The 15,986-nt window shown below is 37.6% G+C and overlaps 2 protein-coding genes across 2 annotated transcripts in view; both read right to left on the bottom strand.

Annotated features, from left to right (window-relative positions):
• abhd17c (abhydrolase domain containing 17C, depalmitoylase) overlaps positions 1–15,986 on the bottom strand; it is a 143,731-nt gene that overhangs the window by 64,693 nt on the left and 63,052 nt on the right. The window lies entirely within an intron of this gene.
• The window catches only part of cemip (cell migration inducing hyaluronidase 1), a 79,460-nt gene that overhangs the window by 15,634 nt on the left and 47,840 nt on the right, over positions 1–15,986 (bottom strand). Inside the window, exons 9-15 of the mRNA XM_055232584.1 lie at positions 14,276–14,397; positions 11,006–11,153; positions 9,202–9,393; positions 6,655–6,824; positions 4,601–4,810; positions 3,864–4,069; positions 947–1,016 (exon numbers count right to left, since the gene is read on the bottom strand). Coding sequence (XP_055088559.1) covers positions 947–1,016; positions 3,864–4,069; positions 4,601–4,810; positions 6,655–6,824; positions 9,202–9,393; positions 11,006–11,153; positions 14,276–14,397 — 1,118 coding nt within the window. The remainder of the gene's footprint in view (positions 1–946; positions 1,017–3,863; positions 4,070–4,600; positions 4,811–6,654; positions 6,825–9,201; positions 9,394–11,005; positions 11,154–14,275; positions 14,398–15,986) is intronic.

The raw sequence follows: 15,986 nt of genomic DNA, 5'->3' as shown, positions 1-15,986 counted from the left end.
CAATGGTATAATGATGAAATAGGAGGGTGAAACCACTGAGTTTTTAGGCCCAACTTTAGTGACAAATTTGAACATCACAACTTTATTCATTTAGACAACACATTTCCTATATTTAGGGCTAGCTTTTAGAGTTTTTTCCATACATATATTAAAAGATATACATTATGCATTCTTGTAACTTTAATTATCTTTTGGTCACCTTGGGGTTAGTATTTCACATTTTGTATCCTAAAATAATGTCTACATTTGGAAAACATACATAAACTATATCTCCATTTCCAATCAGGTATTTAGGCACTAGAGCTCCCTCTGATGTCAGCAACAAGAATAAACAATGGGAAAATAAACAAGTGATGCTCTTAGGCCAAGTGAATGCTATGCTAACAGAGCCATTGGTTGTGAACACAGTCTGACCACAGTACAAGTCCAGAGCTGGTTGCTGGGCTTAACTGCATAGAAGAAGTAATGTAACCTGTGATGCAACAATTCAGGCAAAATGCAACCTGGACATTTTTGAATGCTCAGAAAAAACAACTTTGGATTAATGGACTAACCCCTTACTATTGAGGCAGATCTTTCGTAAAATCTTTCGTTATAAGTGGTAATAAGCTACAAAGTAAAATCTGCTTTTTTTTTCTTTTTTGTTGGGTCTTGACAATTTCTATGTAAAAAACAAAGCCAAAATCACTCAAAATTAGATTTTTTTTTTAAAATATTATATTTACGTAAGTAAAAAAAAAACAAGAAGCAAAAAACAAAACATGGAAGAAATATGAAACATGTATAGAAGCTCAAAAAGGTTCTTTTTGCATAATATGTGATCTTTAAGGTGCAGGGGATGTTTAAAGATTTAACGATCAAATGCATATTATTAAAAAAAATCCATGTCAGCCATTCTGTGTTGAGTCTAGGTCCAGGCATGTGCAGTGTTTGTGGGAGACTGTACCTCAGATCCTGCAGCGGAGCAGTTGACCAGGTTGTTGTTGGGGTTGGCAATCCAGAAGGTAGAGGTGGCACTGTGGAGAGAGGAGAGGCTAAAGGCTCATGGATGGAGTCTCACTATTTATACTGCCTTGACATCTGTGTGTGAGCACATGTCAAGGTGTAGTATATAACTTTTCTGAGGCAGGATCTGCCACCTGCATCTATCAGATGTCATTACTTTGCCCGAAATGTTCCACAGTATGGCATTAAAAGTATCTAACTTGTATTTATTCAATCTAGGTGTTTTGAATTTTTTTATTTTTAATGTACTTAGTTTGGAACATTCCAGGCAAAAGCAATAATATTTTCATGGAGACCACTTAGTAGTAAACCCTCCACTAGAAAAGTTCTCTGTTTATTTTTATATCTTTAAGACTTTTTGACCATTAGAAATTCCACAACAATAGTATAACTGCTTTAACTGCTACAATATAAGTATGTTCTTTCTTTCTTTACTTCTTTCTTTCTTTATTCTTTATTTGTCAGGGACCATGTACAAATTCATTAATCTAACAAAAGAAGAGATTTGTATCAGATTTAGCTACTGCTACTTTCCATCTGCAGGTGAACACACATTAAAATACACATTTCATTACAATTACATTATAAGACAAACAGTTTATCATTGACATTAGCAGTAAAATACAATAAATGTCCCCATGTCCAATACAGTATGTTTCCTACAGTCCAAACCAATTTAAAAATATCAATCATGCACAGGTTTTTACCATGAGACAGAACAATACAAATTAACTAGACTGGTGTGGACACATTTGATTGTCTACTACTTTTTCAAATTCCTAGTAAAATTATTCAAATCTACAGACAATTTCAGACTGTTTCAGTCTGGAAGCTGGTTCCAGAAAGTCAGAGATGTTTGCAAATGTTTTCAGTTACGCTTGCTAATTTGTACTTGTCATGGATATTAGTTATGCAGTTCAATTCCTGCTCTCACTTGTGCTTGGTGTCCTTGGACAATACATAGTGTGTGTGTATATATATGTATATATGTATATGTGTATATAACTTGAGAACTGTGATCATTCTCTGTTATGTTAAAAGTATATGAATAAAAGTGAACAGTGTAGCTTTTCCCCACATACCCTGAGTCCGAAAGAAAGACTGTTGAACTCATTTACATTCAGTGGTTTAGCAGAGACCCCCAGGCAACCTCACCCCCTCTTCACACACACACGCTTACCCCTACACACGCAGACAATCTCATCTGATATAATGCATTTTTAATCCACAGAAATACATCAACGTGGGAATTAGCTCTGAACACAATGGTAGGGATAAATTGGACAAAAAGCTCTTTACAAAACAGTGATTTTCTGCTATGGAGCGTTAATTGGATCAGTTTAAATGAACAGAGAGTGAACAAGGAGCAGGCTGGCACACAGTCACCATTACAGGGTCTATTTGTCAATGTTTAAGCTACACTTAATTTCCCTGTAGACATCATATACTTATGCCTCTGGATGCTGGGGATGCCATAATATCAAATTTAGGGTTGCCATTATGAGATCTTACACAATTTCACAATTCTTTATGATTAAGGACAGTAGTGTTGTTTTTTTAGTTGCACTGACTAATTATAGGGCAGCAACAATTACCGGTAATCACAATGATCGTGACTAGTAGACTATTAAATATATTGTAATCTTATCAGGCTTGTAATCTTAGGCTGCATGTTGTAGGAATTAATTCCAGGACCTTCCTGATGTAAGGCTAAAGTGCTAAACAATAAAAGGAAAAAGGCTTAGGGTTAACCGAGGATTCGTGCTAACTAAGGTTGTCAAAGTATTGAAAATCAGAAAATGAAAACTAAAACTAGTTTTGAAACTAGATACTCATTTGATACTCATAAGACCACATAGACTATATACACCCATGGATACGCTACCTGGACGACTGAGGGATTACATAGATATAACACCACATGGTAATATAAAATAAAGTACTACAATTTCATGAGTGTTCTATTTTTTTTAAATTTAATTTTAAAAGATTTTTCTGTGGTATCAGAATCAGTACTGATTATCGAGTCTATCCCTATGTATGGAAATCAGTTTTACAATGTTACTATTGTGACAACATTAGTGCTAAACCTGGATTTGAGATGTGAATGGACCATTGAATTTTAGAGCAGGGAGAGGTGAAATTCTTTGAATATCATCTTACATTTTAATCTGATTGTGTGTGTGTAAACATGTGTACCAAATCATGTGGGGACTGAGACCTGCTGAGACGGTTTCTGTGATGTTTACCGCAACATGGTACAGGTTAGATCCTGTCTGGTAAAAGTTAGGGTTATGCAAAAATAGAATATCATCACCATCATCAAGTGTGGAAATGAATGAATAATGACTATAGTGTAGCGCTTTGAGAGGCTTTGACAAAGCGCATTACAAGTGTAAGGCATTATTATTATTATTATTAACTATAAGTTACTGTCTGGATGTAACATCTGGTTTAGAATTTGAGGTTAAAGAAACTGGTTCAACAAAACATTAAACAATACATAGCCTGGTAAAGGATAGACCACAAAAATGATTAAAAAATAAACAAACAAAGAAAAAAGTAAATCGTATCTGAAGAAGTGGTGCTAGAAACTCCTATGTTAAAATCATTATCCTGTCAACGTAAAGCTTTTGTCACTTGCAGGCTTACTCACTGTGGGAAGAGTAACCAAAACTTAAGAGTAAGAGTACTGTCACACTGTCTATATATAGATATAATGTATTATTAGTAGTTAGGGATAGTGGTAGGGATAAAAGTGTGTTGTCTGAAAACTACTCAGAGAAGAACTTTTTTTTTTTTTTTTAAAGTTAGAAAAATATACATAAGTAAAGTATATGTCTCTGTGCTTGTCTGACCTGCAGTCCTGGCGGGGGTTGGCCACATAGCCGGGGAAGGAGTCATTGGTGATGTCTCGGCACATTTTACTGTCACGGTCAGAGGGCAGCAGTGTCCCGGCCCGCACCATGAGGCCCAGGCAGTGGTCAAACGTGTTCCTCTCCTCTGGGCCGTCCTCCGTGAAGAAGCAGTGTCCTAGAATGTCATAGCCCACCACATCCTTCACCTGCAAGTGTCAAGATGAACATTTGAATGCATTTGATCTACTATTTAAAAGAGACATACCAAGCAAAATCTAGTTTTATGAGCTTTTACCATGTTATAATGGGTTTGGAGTGTTCAAAAAAATATAATTTTACACAACCCCTTATGCCCACCCATGACTTTGTACTTACATGTGATTTTGTGCCATTTTCATCTGGGTGAAGAAAACTGTTGCTGAAGTGTTTAAAAATAAAATGTATTTTTTTAAAAGTAGGGACTGGAGATATATCTATTATAATATCGTGCAAGTGATACAGAAAGGTTTTCCTGTATGTCAGTCAGATTAATAGTTGACAATTTTACAAAAAAAAAAAACATATTCAAGATAAATATTTTTTGTTTGTATTTAATTTGTAAACTCTAACTTAACATTAATTTGTGTCCCTTGCTATGGATTTTAAAGTTGTATTATCAATATCAGCAAATATTATACATCCAACCTACATCGAATTCAGGTCAATCTACTGATGCAGGCAGAGGTGATGATTCTCACCAGGAGACCGTTGGTGCCGTGGATGGTGACGCAGCGGGAGAAGGAATGGTGCATGGACACGTGTTGGATAGAGGTTGGGGGATAATAGCCTCCTTTCTCATCCACATCCCCGTTCATGTGGAAGTGGATGGGGTAATGTCCCATAGTCTGCTGGCCCATGTGCTGGAGCTCCACTCCGGACAGGTGCACGGCCCGGAAACCCCTCTCCACCTGCGCATCCAATCAGAACATGTTAAAAGGCTCATTATTTTAACATTCAGGATATTTGAACTACCCTATTGGACATACATGTTGGACGTATTAAAATATGTATGTTCTGTTTTCCAGCTATGGACAACTAGTAACTAAGTCCCAAGCCATGTCCCAAGTCATGTCCAAAGTCATGTCCCAAGCCATGTCAGTCATGTCTGTCATGTCCCAAGTCATGTTCCAAGTCATGTCATTCATGTTTCAAGTCATGTTCCAAGTCATGTCTGTCATGTAAGTCATGTCCTAAGTAATGTCCCAAGTCATGTCCCAAGTCATGTCCCAAGTTATGTCCCAAGTCATGTTCCAAGTCATGTCATTCATGTTTCAAGTCATGTTCCAAGTCATGTTTGTCATGTAAGTCATGTCCTAAGTAATGTCCCAAGTCATGTCCCAAGTTATGTCCCAAGTCATGTCCCAAGTCATGTCCCAAATCATTTTCCAAGCCAAAAAGCATTTGTTCCATTTGCTTTGTCAGGACAGAGACCAGTGGACAATGCGGATGACGAGTAGGGAAAGAAATTCAGCAATTAAATTTCACAAGTCCCAAGCCAAGTTCAGATCAAGTGCCAAAGTACGTCCAAAACCAAGTCCCCATGCAAATTCCAAGTATTTCTTCCATTTGCTTTGTCAGGACAGATACCAGTGTACAATGCAGGTACAGGGTGAGTAGGAAATTGAAAGAGGTGATGTGGCACAGTACCTGTTTAATTTGATCTTACTTATTATATATTGTAACCCAACCTCTGCCCTTGAGTAGCACGAGCGCTGTCTTGTCTTACTGCACAGGCTGATATCCTACACCAGGTTTGTCCCATTATTTTCACATGCATGGCGATCACTTAGCCTGTTGGCCTGGTGCCTGCCTGGGCCCTAGGGGGACGCACGGTATAGACGGGCATATTTCTGACTATTATGATAGCAAAGCTGATTAAGGGATGGCACGCTCGAATGCAACACATCCAGATCAAATTCCTCTGCCTGTTACCCAGAAAAACTAACTTGCGTGTGGTTTGGGTGAACGAAAATCTGCCCATAAATTTTACGCTGTGGCAGAAAGAAAAACATAAATTTGTCCTTTTTGATTGCTGGCAAATTGTAAAGACCAACGCTGAAGCAAGAGCAGATAAATTTGAAAGTAGGAATACATATTTGGCATTGCTATATTTGAAGTAATTGCGATAAAAGATGGTATTGCATTGCCTGGAAAGTCTACAGTATGGGAATTAAAGGAGTAACTGCTCTGGTGGAAGGTGCCTTACCTGTTTGTCTAAAAGAGATGCTATGGGCGTGTCCTGAATATTCCACTTATCTATCTATAATTTATTCAACCGTGTACCGTAGTTGTTTTTCCAAGAATGTTCTATCTCCATGGAGAAAAAACAGGGGATGTGACCAGACAAAGTTACTGGTCAGTTCAGTAGAGAGGTGACCATGCTTGAATATTTTGTACAACTTGAATTTGACTAAATGCAAGATAGATAATGCAAAATAGATAAGTTTAATAGCATGCTGTGGAAGAGTGATAACATCTTCATGGAGACAAGCATGTGACTTATTCTCCACCTGAAATGTCACATGGTTCACCTTTAATAATTTTGCATTTATTCAATTACTTGAGTGATTATTGCTAAAAAAAAACAAAAAACAAAAACTTGTAAAACACAAATTTCTACTGAACCATGTCAGAATGTTCAATGATATACTATGCAATACTGTAAGTTATAGGCAAAGCATCCAACACCAGACTACTTACATACTGTGCTTTTAAAGAATTTTTAAATTGTTTTGTTACAATCCAGACGTACCTTGAGATGTCCTCCGAAGGTGTCGAAGCTGAAGAACTTGCAGGCGCTCTCCTCGTAGCACAGGGGCTGCATCTCTCCTCGGAGCAGGATGTTTCTGGTCAGCAGGCCTACCTCCGCCCTCATGTCCACCCCATTCACAAGTTCACCCGTGTGGAGGAACTGCGCGGTACCTGAATGTACCACAGACACATAAGCAACAATCATAACATGTGAGAATGTCATTTTTAGCTTGGAATGTAAAAGTGGTTTGAGTTGAGTTTATTGCACGTGTCATCATTTGCACAGGGCATGGTGGATGAAGTGTCTTGCCCAATGACTGCATGTATGGAGCTGGGATTATCAACCTTTGTCTACATGTTTACATTTGGTAATTCAACTTTTTTTGTTAGCAATAAAACCACCTGCAATTGAATATGTAAGAATGTTGTTGAATAAATTGAAGTTGTCCAAGAAATGTAAGAAGAGGTATGAGGCTACAGTTCTAATACAGGAGAAGTTTATTTATCATCAGTACAGGACCCAGCGCCCGGAGATATGAACCCTGATTTGTTGTAGGGAGTATTATATCTCAGATGACACAGGCCAAGATAACAAGGGCTGAGCTTGCAGTTTGGGGCTGACACAGAGTATTTTCTCTATTGAAAAAAGATAAGTCCAATGCCAAACTCTAGACCTTTTTTAGCTGCATACTCCCACTTGATGACCATGTTTTTATTCACAGTTATCCTCACATTTAAAACAGGCAAACCTTGGAGACCGAAATAATACATTCACTATGCAGTCACCAATTCACTTAAGTCTTTGGAGGTTTAGAAAAAAAAGAAAAAAAGAAAAAAACACACACACACAATATAGTTTGAGGGACAGAACAGCGGCCGCGCCTCTTGAGTCTCTGTAAATGTCACGATGGAAATAGAATCATGCTACCTCCGGGCACCACTCTTCACATAACATCATTTATGCCATTTACAAGAGTTCAGACGAAAGAACTAATCACACCACAGTTATGACCACTGAATGCTAATCTAAGCAAACGCATATGTAATGGAAATGTAAACATGGAGGCATGGCAAAAATGCACCATCAAAGTCTTCAAAGGAGATTCTTAGGACTTAGTTTTATGTTAAAGGTGCTGATGTAACTTTTCTGGAGGAGGTTTGCCATCTGCTTGAATCAGTGGAGCAGAGTGGAATAAGAAATAACATCTATATAGAGACAATCAGGTGGTGGATCAGAAAAGTTTGAACTAAACCAGGACTATATCACTAATCTTGAGTTGGGACAAAACCAGGACTGGAACTGAGCTGTGACTAATGAAACTAAATCAGGACTTAATCGTTTTGAAACCATTAATAAACCAGGACACAGCCGGACAAAACTAGGACTAAATGCATTTAACCAGGATCAGAACAAAACTGGACCAAACCAGGACTAAACTAGAACTCACCCAGACCTACAACCAGACTAAATGGAAATATGTCAAAAACTAAATGTCAGAGATTTTCTATCTATCATAAGCACAGCACCAAAGGACAATTCAAACCAACATTTTTAATTTGAAAATAAATTACCTTACCCTATTGGAATTTAATTGAAAGATATGATCATTGTGATATTTTTTTTGTAATATTTTGGACTGCTCATGTTGCCCCAAACTTATGCCAGCTTCCAATTCCCAGAAAAAAAACCCCAAAAAACAAAAACCAAACTGTAGTGGCAGCTGACCTGTGCTGACCCCAACAGTAAAGAGGTTTATGAGAAAAGTGTGAGACAACAAAGCCACAAACATGTCAGCTGCTGTTAGCATAACCTGTCTTCACCTGTGTCACCATCATCACAGTCTGAGGCACAGTCTGACCAGCCAGTTCCTTTTACATTCTGTTTGAAGCCAGACCCTGTGGTTTTTGCTGACCAGGTAAGTCTGAGGCCCAGTCTGAAGCTCAGTCTGAGGCAAGACTTAACATAACAGGGCCCTCACTGTCACTGTATGTTTCATTCAAGGAGCTGTACCTGATTTTTTCATGTTATATAGAATAATTTGTTTCCCCTAGTCCCCCTTTTCCATCTTTATGTGAGTGTGGTGCATGGATAAATAGGAAACAGCGGTTACTAATGTGTGTTAGCTTTGTTTTGCTAAGCATGTCGGCTCAACATATACATTGCTAAAAGGGGTATGGTTTACCTTTAAGTAAAATACATAGATTAAAGAGCTGGATCTGATTTTGATTTATTCTTGTCAAGATAACTGCTCTTTACATGCTTGCATTGCATAAAAGACTGTAAAATATAATCTATACATTTACATACGATTTTTTTTCATGAACTAATGCAGAAGCTATTGACAGGATCACCCTTTTTCATCCAAACAGACAAATTATCATGGGAAACCAACTGCCTGACACTATTTCAGACAGGTGATTCTCCATCATGGTGCAATATCACCATGGCAGACAGGTGAGCAGCATTAAATGTTCAAACTAAAACATATCCTTGACTCATGGTTTGACATCAGGTACAGACCCTTTAATATCATAACGCTGCTCTCACCTGCCACTCTGATCTGGTTGGCAGTGCAGCTGGGGCAGGGCAGCACAGTGAACTCCTCAGCCTGGTACATAGAGTAGTCTGTACTGGCCACCACGATGCGGTCCCCGGGGCCCCAGCCCTGAGGAGGGTCGGCCAGGTCCAGGACACTGCTGTTGGACTGGGAGTCAATGGAGATGTAAGCCTGAGGACGCACTGTGGGGAAAACACAACACATAACATGCTTAAAGCGGATTGGACAAGTTTTGATATTTTTATAATTATCACTTGGTTTGGTGGGAGAGTATCTGTGGTAAATATTTATCATAGTTTTTCATCGGTCAAGTAGCAGTTTGTAGTGAATTTTTAAATTTTTAAATTTTAATTATTTATTTATTTATTTTTGTAAACGTACAAAAACAAAGAAGTAACAGTGAGTTCTAAAACTACCTGCCCATGTCATCAACAGAAAAATCCAAAATGCAGGTAAAATTTACACCCAAAGAACCCATTTTTATAACAGTTTAAACCATTTAACCAAAAATATAAGTTGTTGTCATCTATTTAAATTTATTAGTCTAATCATCACTATTTTGCAATTTAGACAAGTTTTGGCCCATCTTAATATTATGGTTGCTATAGGTAACAGTTAAGGATTTACCTCTCCTTATGTCACATCTGCTGCCCATGTGCAACCAGGGTGTAAAATTTAAAACAAAAAAATACAAGGGAAAAAAAAAAAAAGCTAGAAAGGATTTTTTGGGGACTATGTCTCTCAGCTGGCCTGGGAGCGCCTTGGGATCCCACCCGAGGAGCTGGAGGACGTGTCTGGGGTGAGGGAAGTTTGGGAGTCCCTGCTTAGACTGCTGCCCCCACGACCCGGCCCCGGATAAGTGGAAGAAAATGGATGGATGGATGGATGGATTTTTTGTACAATCTTAAATATAACAATGTTAACTATGTTTTAATGAAATGAGTCATTTGACCTGTCAGATGCACTTTAACAAGAATGCAGATATGTGTAAGGAAAACAATGTCACTGCTGGTCCTTGTTAAAATAGAAAGACAAAGACAGTGAATAATCACTTCTGACCAGTTACCCAAAATCAACCCAGACCTGCTCAACAATCTTTGGAATTTCATGAAAAAGGGGTCATGTTACTGGAATGTGGTACTTTATCTTGAAGAGAGCTGATTATGTAACAAAGGTTTTAATAAGTTGTCAACAGCAGGTTCCCAGTTAAGATGTTTTTGGTTTTGCTGGCAGCTCAGTGTATAATACAAAGAGGGGAGGGGTCTAAGACTGAAAACACTGCATTAAGGCTTTGGAATGGAGGAAGTAGGGATTTAAATATAACTTCCTGTAGCTCCCACTGACCTTTTTGTATTTCATAAGAGTGGCTAATTCAGACAACAAATTCACACGTGTTATATAGTAATGCTCAAGGCTCTCTCCTTCTTCTAGATTTGCAGTTGATAAAATGTCTTAAAATTACAACCTGCTGCTTTTAAAATATAATCTGTACTCATTAACAAGAATAACATTTGGTAGGTACTTAAAAGGGCTGTACCTGATTACTTTCATGTCATAAAGTATATATACGATCTAATAAATAAATAGCTGTGTGACGTGTGCTGTCTGTATCTGAAAGTTTTGGAAAGCACTTATAAACTCATCTTGGTGAATAATTTGCTAAGAATGCATGAGGAACACGTATGTAGGTCCTCTGCAAACAGTTGAATTTGGCAACTTCTAAATGGTATAGTTATTTCTGTGATAGACTACTCCTCTATATTCGCCATCTATCTGTCTATCCTGGTGCATTACCGAGTTTGCGGCAGAGGAAGCGAACGCGGTAGTCATGGCACATCCCGTGAGGCTGGTCCTTGTTCAGACACACAAAGCCGTAGTCTTTGTCCTTTTTGTGGATAATGTCTCCACTCTGGTTGGATGGGACCCCCTCTATGGTCTCAGCCTACAGACATAAAAACTCGATGAAAAATTTTTTCACAAACAACAAAAACAGCAATGAAGAACTGATACGCAACTAAAAAAGTGCATTAGTTTGTTAGAAAATGTGAATAATACTCTGTCCATTGTCTTTGAGTTATGTTAATATCATGTGTATCGCCTCTTATTGTTGTTTAATGTTCTTGTTAAATTATGAAACGCTATAAAAATAACATTTTTTTTCATAACCAGGAAAAAATAACTGTCAAAAAAGGCTGTTGGCCCCACACACTTTCGCACCTGAATGCTGAACCATGACAAAGAAATAATTTGACGGTTACTAACAGTTGGTTCCAAATGGCTCTCATCTAACAATGTCTCTGATTGGATAAAATTGTCTGTCCATGTCAGTTGCTTCCTCATGGTTCCCGTCCTATTAAATGCCTTTTAGAACATATCAGCAATATCTCAGTCTCTTTTTTCACAAATTGATGCTATTGCAGTGGGCTACACATTATGGAGTAAAGGGCATTTTCCAGAACTAGAAGAAATAAAAGTCAGGTACAGGCTCATTACCATGAGACATAAAATAAAATTTAATGGTGCTCGGAGCTTCGCCAGTCAAGGCAAAAGAGATCCACACAAATACAGCAATAAAGACAGTGATAAAAGAATTGTCTTAAAATCACAACAAGGGAATGATGTCCAATCTATAGAAGCAATCAATATATGAAACAAAAATGACAAAGTGGCATCTATAATGAATGGGAGATGCAGGATACAAAACATACACTTACACACACATGTATTAACTTACATTTAATTTCTGGAGACTAATGTTAACCTTGACCATAATCACTCCTTGCCTAACCTTTGTTTCTCAGTTATATGATAAGTAATCCTGGTGTGTTACTGAGTGTGCAGGAGAGGAAGTGGATGCAGTAGTCATTCTACGTCCCCTGAGGCTTGCCTAAGCTTAACATAAAGCCTAAACTTAAAGAGTGGGGATTATACATATTATTATTATTATTATTATTATTATTATTATTATTATTATTATTATTATTATTATTATTATTATTATTATTATTATTATTATTCTTATTATTATTATTATTATTATTATTATTATTATTATTATTATTATTATTATTATTATTATTATTATTATTATTATTATTATTATTATTATTATTATATTTTATTTATTTACCATGTTATAACATTCTCTCATCAAAAACGTGCCTGAAGAAGGTTTATATGTCATCCATGCAAGTTTGAGTAATTGAGCAATCTCTCCGGGGCCCTATTCAAACCCTCCTTATTCTTAGCTGTAAGGGTCTGTCCAATGCTCAGCCCACAAGCCTACGTCACCCATGCTTTAGCAAGATTTTTTTTTCTTAAATATACAAGAGCAGGATACAAAATAATATACGACGATGTGAAAAACATGATGCGATGTACAGTAGTTTCATTAGCAAAATGCATGCCGAATGTGATGTTACAGCTCTCTGAAGGGAGAGTGACGTTGTTTTCCACAAATATAGAATTTTCAGACTAATTAAAGCTAACATGGTGATCTAAATATGTTACATGTTCACAAGTAATATCACATTGAAGTGTAATACCCCATCTTTACCCTATTTTAACCCATATCTGAACCTAAAATCATGTTGTTGATCTAAAAATAAAGTATTTACGTCATAGGGACCAGAAGGGAGGCAGGTCCCCATGCTGCGAGTGTGTACACGGATTTGAGTCCTCACAGTGTGACAAATACCCGCCCACATATTGTTTTTCACATCTTCACAGTAAGCACTACAGATGTCACAGAACATCAGAGAAAAGGCTGGCTGCGCTCGGTAAAATGCTGCTTATTTTGTGAGCTGTCTGCAGAGTGCTTGGTCGCCACATATTCTCCTCCCTGACAGACTCTCCACAATAACAACCGAACAAGTGACCAATGTAGACAGCCTCAGCCTTCTAAGAGTTCTCAATCTGTGGACCACGTCATGGATTTTGATGGAGGTACACTATGTAACTTTTTCGATGGAGAATCTGACATTTGTTCATCTCCATGGAAATGCTTGCCAGGAATGTTCCACAGTATGACATTTAACTTAATCTGTCTCCAAGATGACAAGCAGAAGAAACCACCATGCCAAGTTATAGGTCAGCTTTGGGGAGAGGCGAGCCAGTAAGGATGCATACTTCATTTAATTTTAATTTTATTGTATTGCAATGAGAACATCTGTAATTGAATAAGCATGACAGATACATTTAATGCCATACTGTGAAACATTCCAGATAAAGCAAACCTCTTAATGCAAGCAGGTGGCAGACCCCTTTACCAGAAAAGTTACATAGTACACCTTTAAAAACATATGCTACTATGCTTTTTGTCTTTATACATAATGTCTGCTCATTCTGCCACATGCTGGGTGAGTGAATTGCCTTTGCCTTAATACTGTACATTTCAATTTTATGCAGCGAATATGAAAAAAGAAGAAAAAAAAAAAGATTGAATGCTTCAAATAGGAATCTGTTAGAACCTGACAGCAGTGATAGAACTAAAAGCTTGTCAGGGCATATTAGTTATCTAATATCCCATAATATCATAGTGTATTGTTACATCCCCCAGGTAGTGAATGAAACTCTGTAAAGACATGCAATTTCAACTTACAATGTTTTTGCCACCCGCCAATTAAGAAAGTCTGATCAAAGGTCCTGTATCTGTTTTTTTTCCATGTATTTGAGTAAAACTTGTCTTGCCTCAGCATAACTCTGGAGGTCAAAATAAGCCCGCTGTGTGCTGTCTGCATCTAATTAGAACATTTTATTGTCTGATAAAGAGGACATTAGCAGGCTAGTTGTTGTTAGCTTTACTGGTATCACGGTAAACTCCACACTGATCTCTGAGACTTGTCAAAAGTGCACATAATGATGAATGTTGTGATGAATACTTAGGATGCTTGGAATGCATAAGGAAGAACTTTGGACCATTGCAAATCATTGAACAAATGAAGTTCTGTTTTTTATATGTTTAAGACAATAAAAATCAGGCACAGATTAGATGAACTCTGCTTACATGGCTAGTATTCAGTGATATTGAGGTGGCAGTAGCAGCAGTGGGGAGGGCAGTGGTACCTGTATGTCCAGGGGGTTTGGGCAGAGATGTTGGGGAAAGGATTTGAGGAGGTCAGCCAGTTTTTCCCAGTCTCCAGAGCCGCGCTGGTCATCTCTGCTCAGCCACTCGGTCCACTCAGTTTCTGTACACAGTCCCAGCGAGACAAAATAATAATGTAATAATGAAGTGGACTTATATGGTGTCTGTGAAGTTACCCAAAGTGCTTCACATTGACTCCACACACTGTGGCTGCTACAGTAAGGTTATGGTTAAGGTATACTTTATTGATCCCTTGTGAGAGAACAGGGACAACTCAGCACAGAAAGACAACATCAAAATCGAACCCAGAACTCTTCTGGTGTGAGACGTGAGTGCTAGCCACTCAGCCACAGCTGCCCCAGGGTAGACTGGCAAAAGGGTGCACACACCACATTCATAATAGGAATTATATTATGTCTTGCCCAAGGACACAGCGACAGCATGAACTAAAGCTACTGCCATCTCACTGTGGCAACTGGCATTTAGAGCTGTGTCTCATCAAAGTACTAACCAAGCCCAAACCTGCTTTGCTTCCAAGATCAGACAAAACTGGGCATTACCAAGATGTTATGACCATAAATGTGAGTGCTTGTCTATCTCACATCTAGTGTTACCTCGCCTACCACTAATCCCTTCATTTAACGCATTCATCTGTCACTCAGTAGTACTGGGGTGTGGTGGTTTTGTTCAGAATTTTAATAGCCTGGCATAAAAGAATAGTGATGATTAATCTTTTAATTATGTTTTGGTACAGAGGAAATCAGCACATATTTTAATCTAGTATTAACAAATAACATGAGTTTGTCCTAACATTATCACAAACAAGCCACATGCACAATCTTTATTTAATATATTATCTTTAAAGATGCACTGCATAACTTCTCTATTGGCTGTTTGTCTTTATTGAGATTTTATTACTTTGCCTGAAATCTTCCAGAGTATGACATTAAGCATCTATTCAGAATTTGTTTCATTTTGGTTGTTGTTATTAGTCATGCTTAAAAACATGCATTTATGTTTAGAAGGGTTCACCTCTCTGTTACTCGACCTTGTGGGGTCAACTGCTTGTCCTCATTGAGATTGATACATTTAATGCTACACTGTGGGACATTCTTGGCAAAGGAATAAGATCTCCATGGAGACAAGTGATGTACCCTCCAGCAGAGAAATTAAGTTGGAATGGAATATTAGCAAAAAAAAACATATAAGGATTCATTAGTCTGTCATCTGGCAAACCGGATATTTGTGGAGTTTGGGGCAGAAAAAGAGTGACTCTGGAAATTTAAGCTCATAGATAAAAACTGTAATACCAACATATGATATTTCATTTTTATCAGTTGTAACACACAAAGAGATTGGAATAGCAATAGGTGCCAACATTGCAACCCTGAACAGTACATCCAAAAGTCCTGATATCTTTGTGCAAGGTCTAGAAAATTGGAAAAAGTGTGGTAACTAAGAAATGTGCAAAAATTTTTTGAGAGATACTAATGTTTTTATAATGAAATATGTTGCAATTTTACTGTACTGTGTTGATTGTGCTGGGTGCTTCTTTGGTCTCTAGTAAAAATGAAATCTGAATCTGAATTGGACTTTCTGGTTATATAAAGGTGAAATAAAATGAATAAATAATCAGTATTAATCTGGAAACTAGATACTCATTTGTGCAGGAATCAGTACAAATGACAGACA

Source organism: Periophthalmus magnuspinnatus, chromosome 3 (assembly GCF_009829125.3).
Source record: "Periophthalmus magnuspinnatus isolate fPerMag1 chromosome 3, fPerMag1.2.pri, whole genome shotgun sequence".
Lineage (NCBI taxonomy): Eukaryota > Metazoa > Chordata > Actinopteri > Gobiiformes > Gobiidae > Periophthalmus > Periophthalmus magnuspinnatus.
This window is presented reverse-complemented; position numbering and strand designations above follow the sequence as displayed.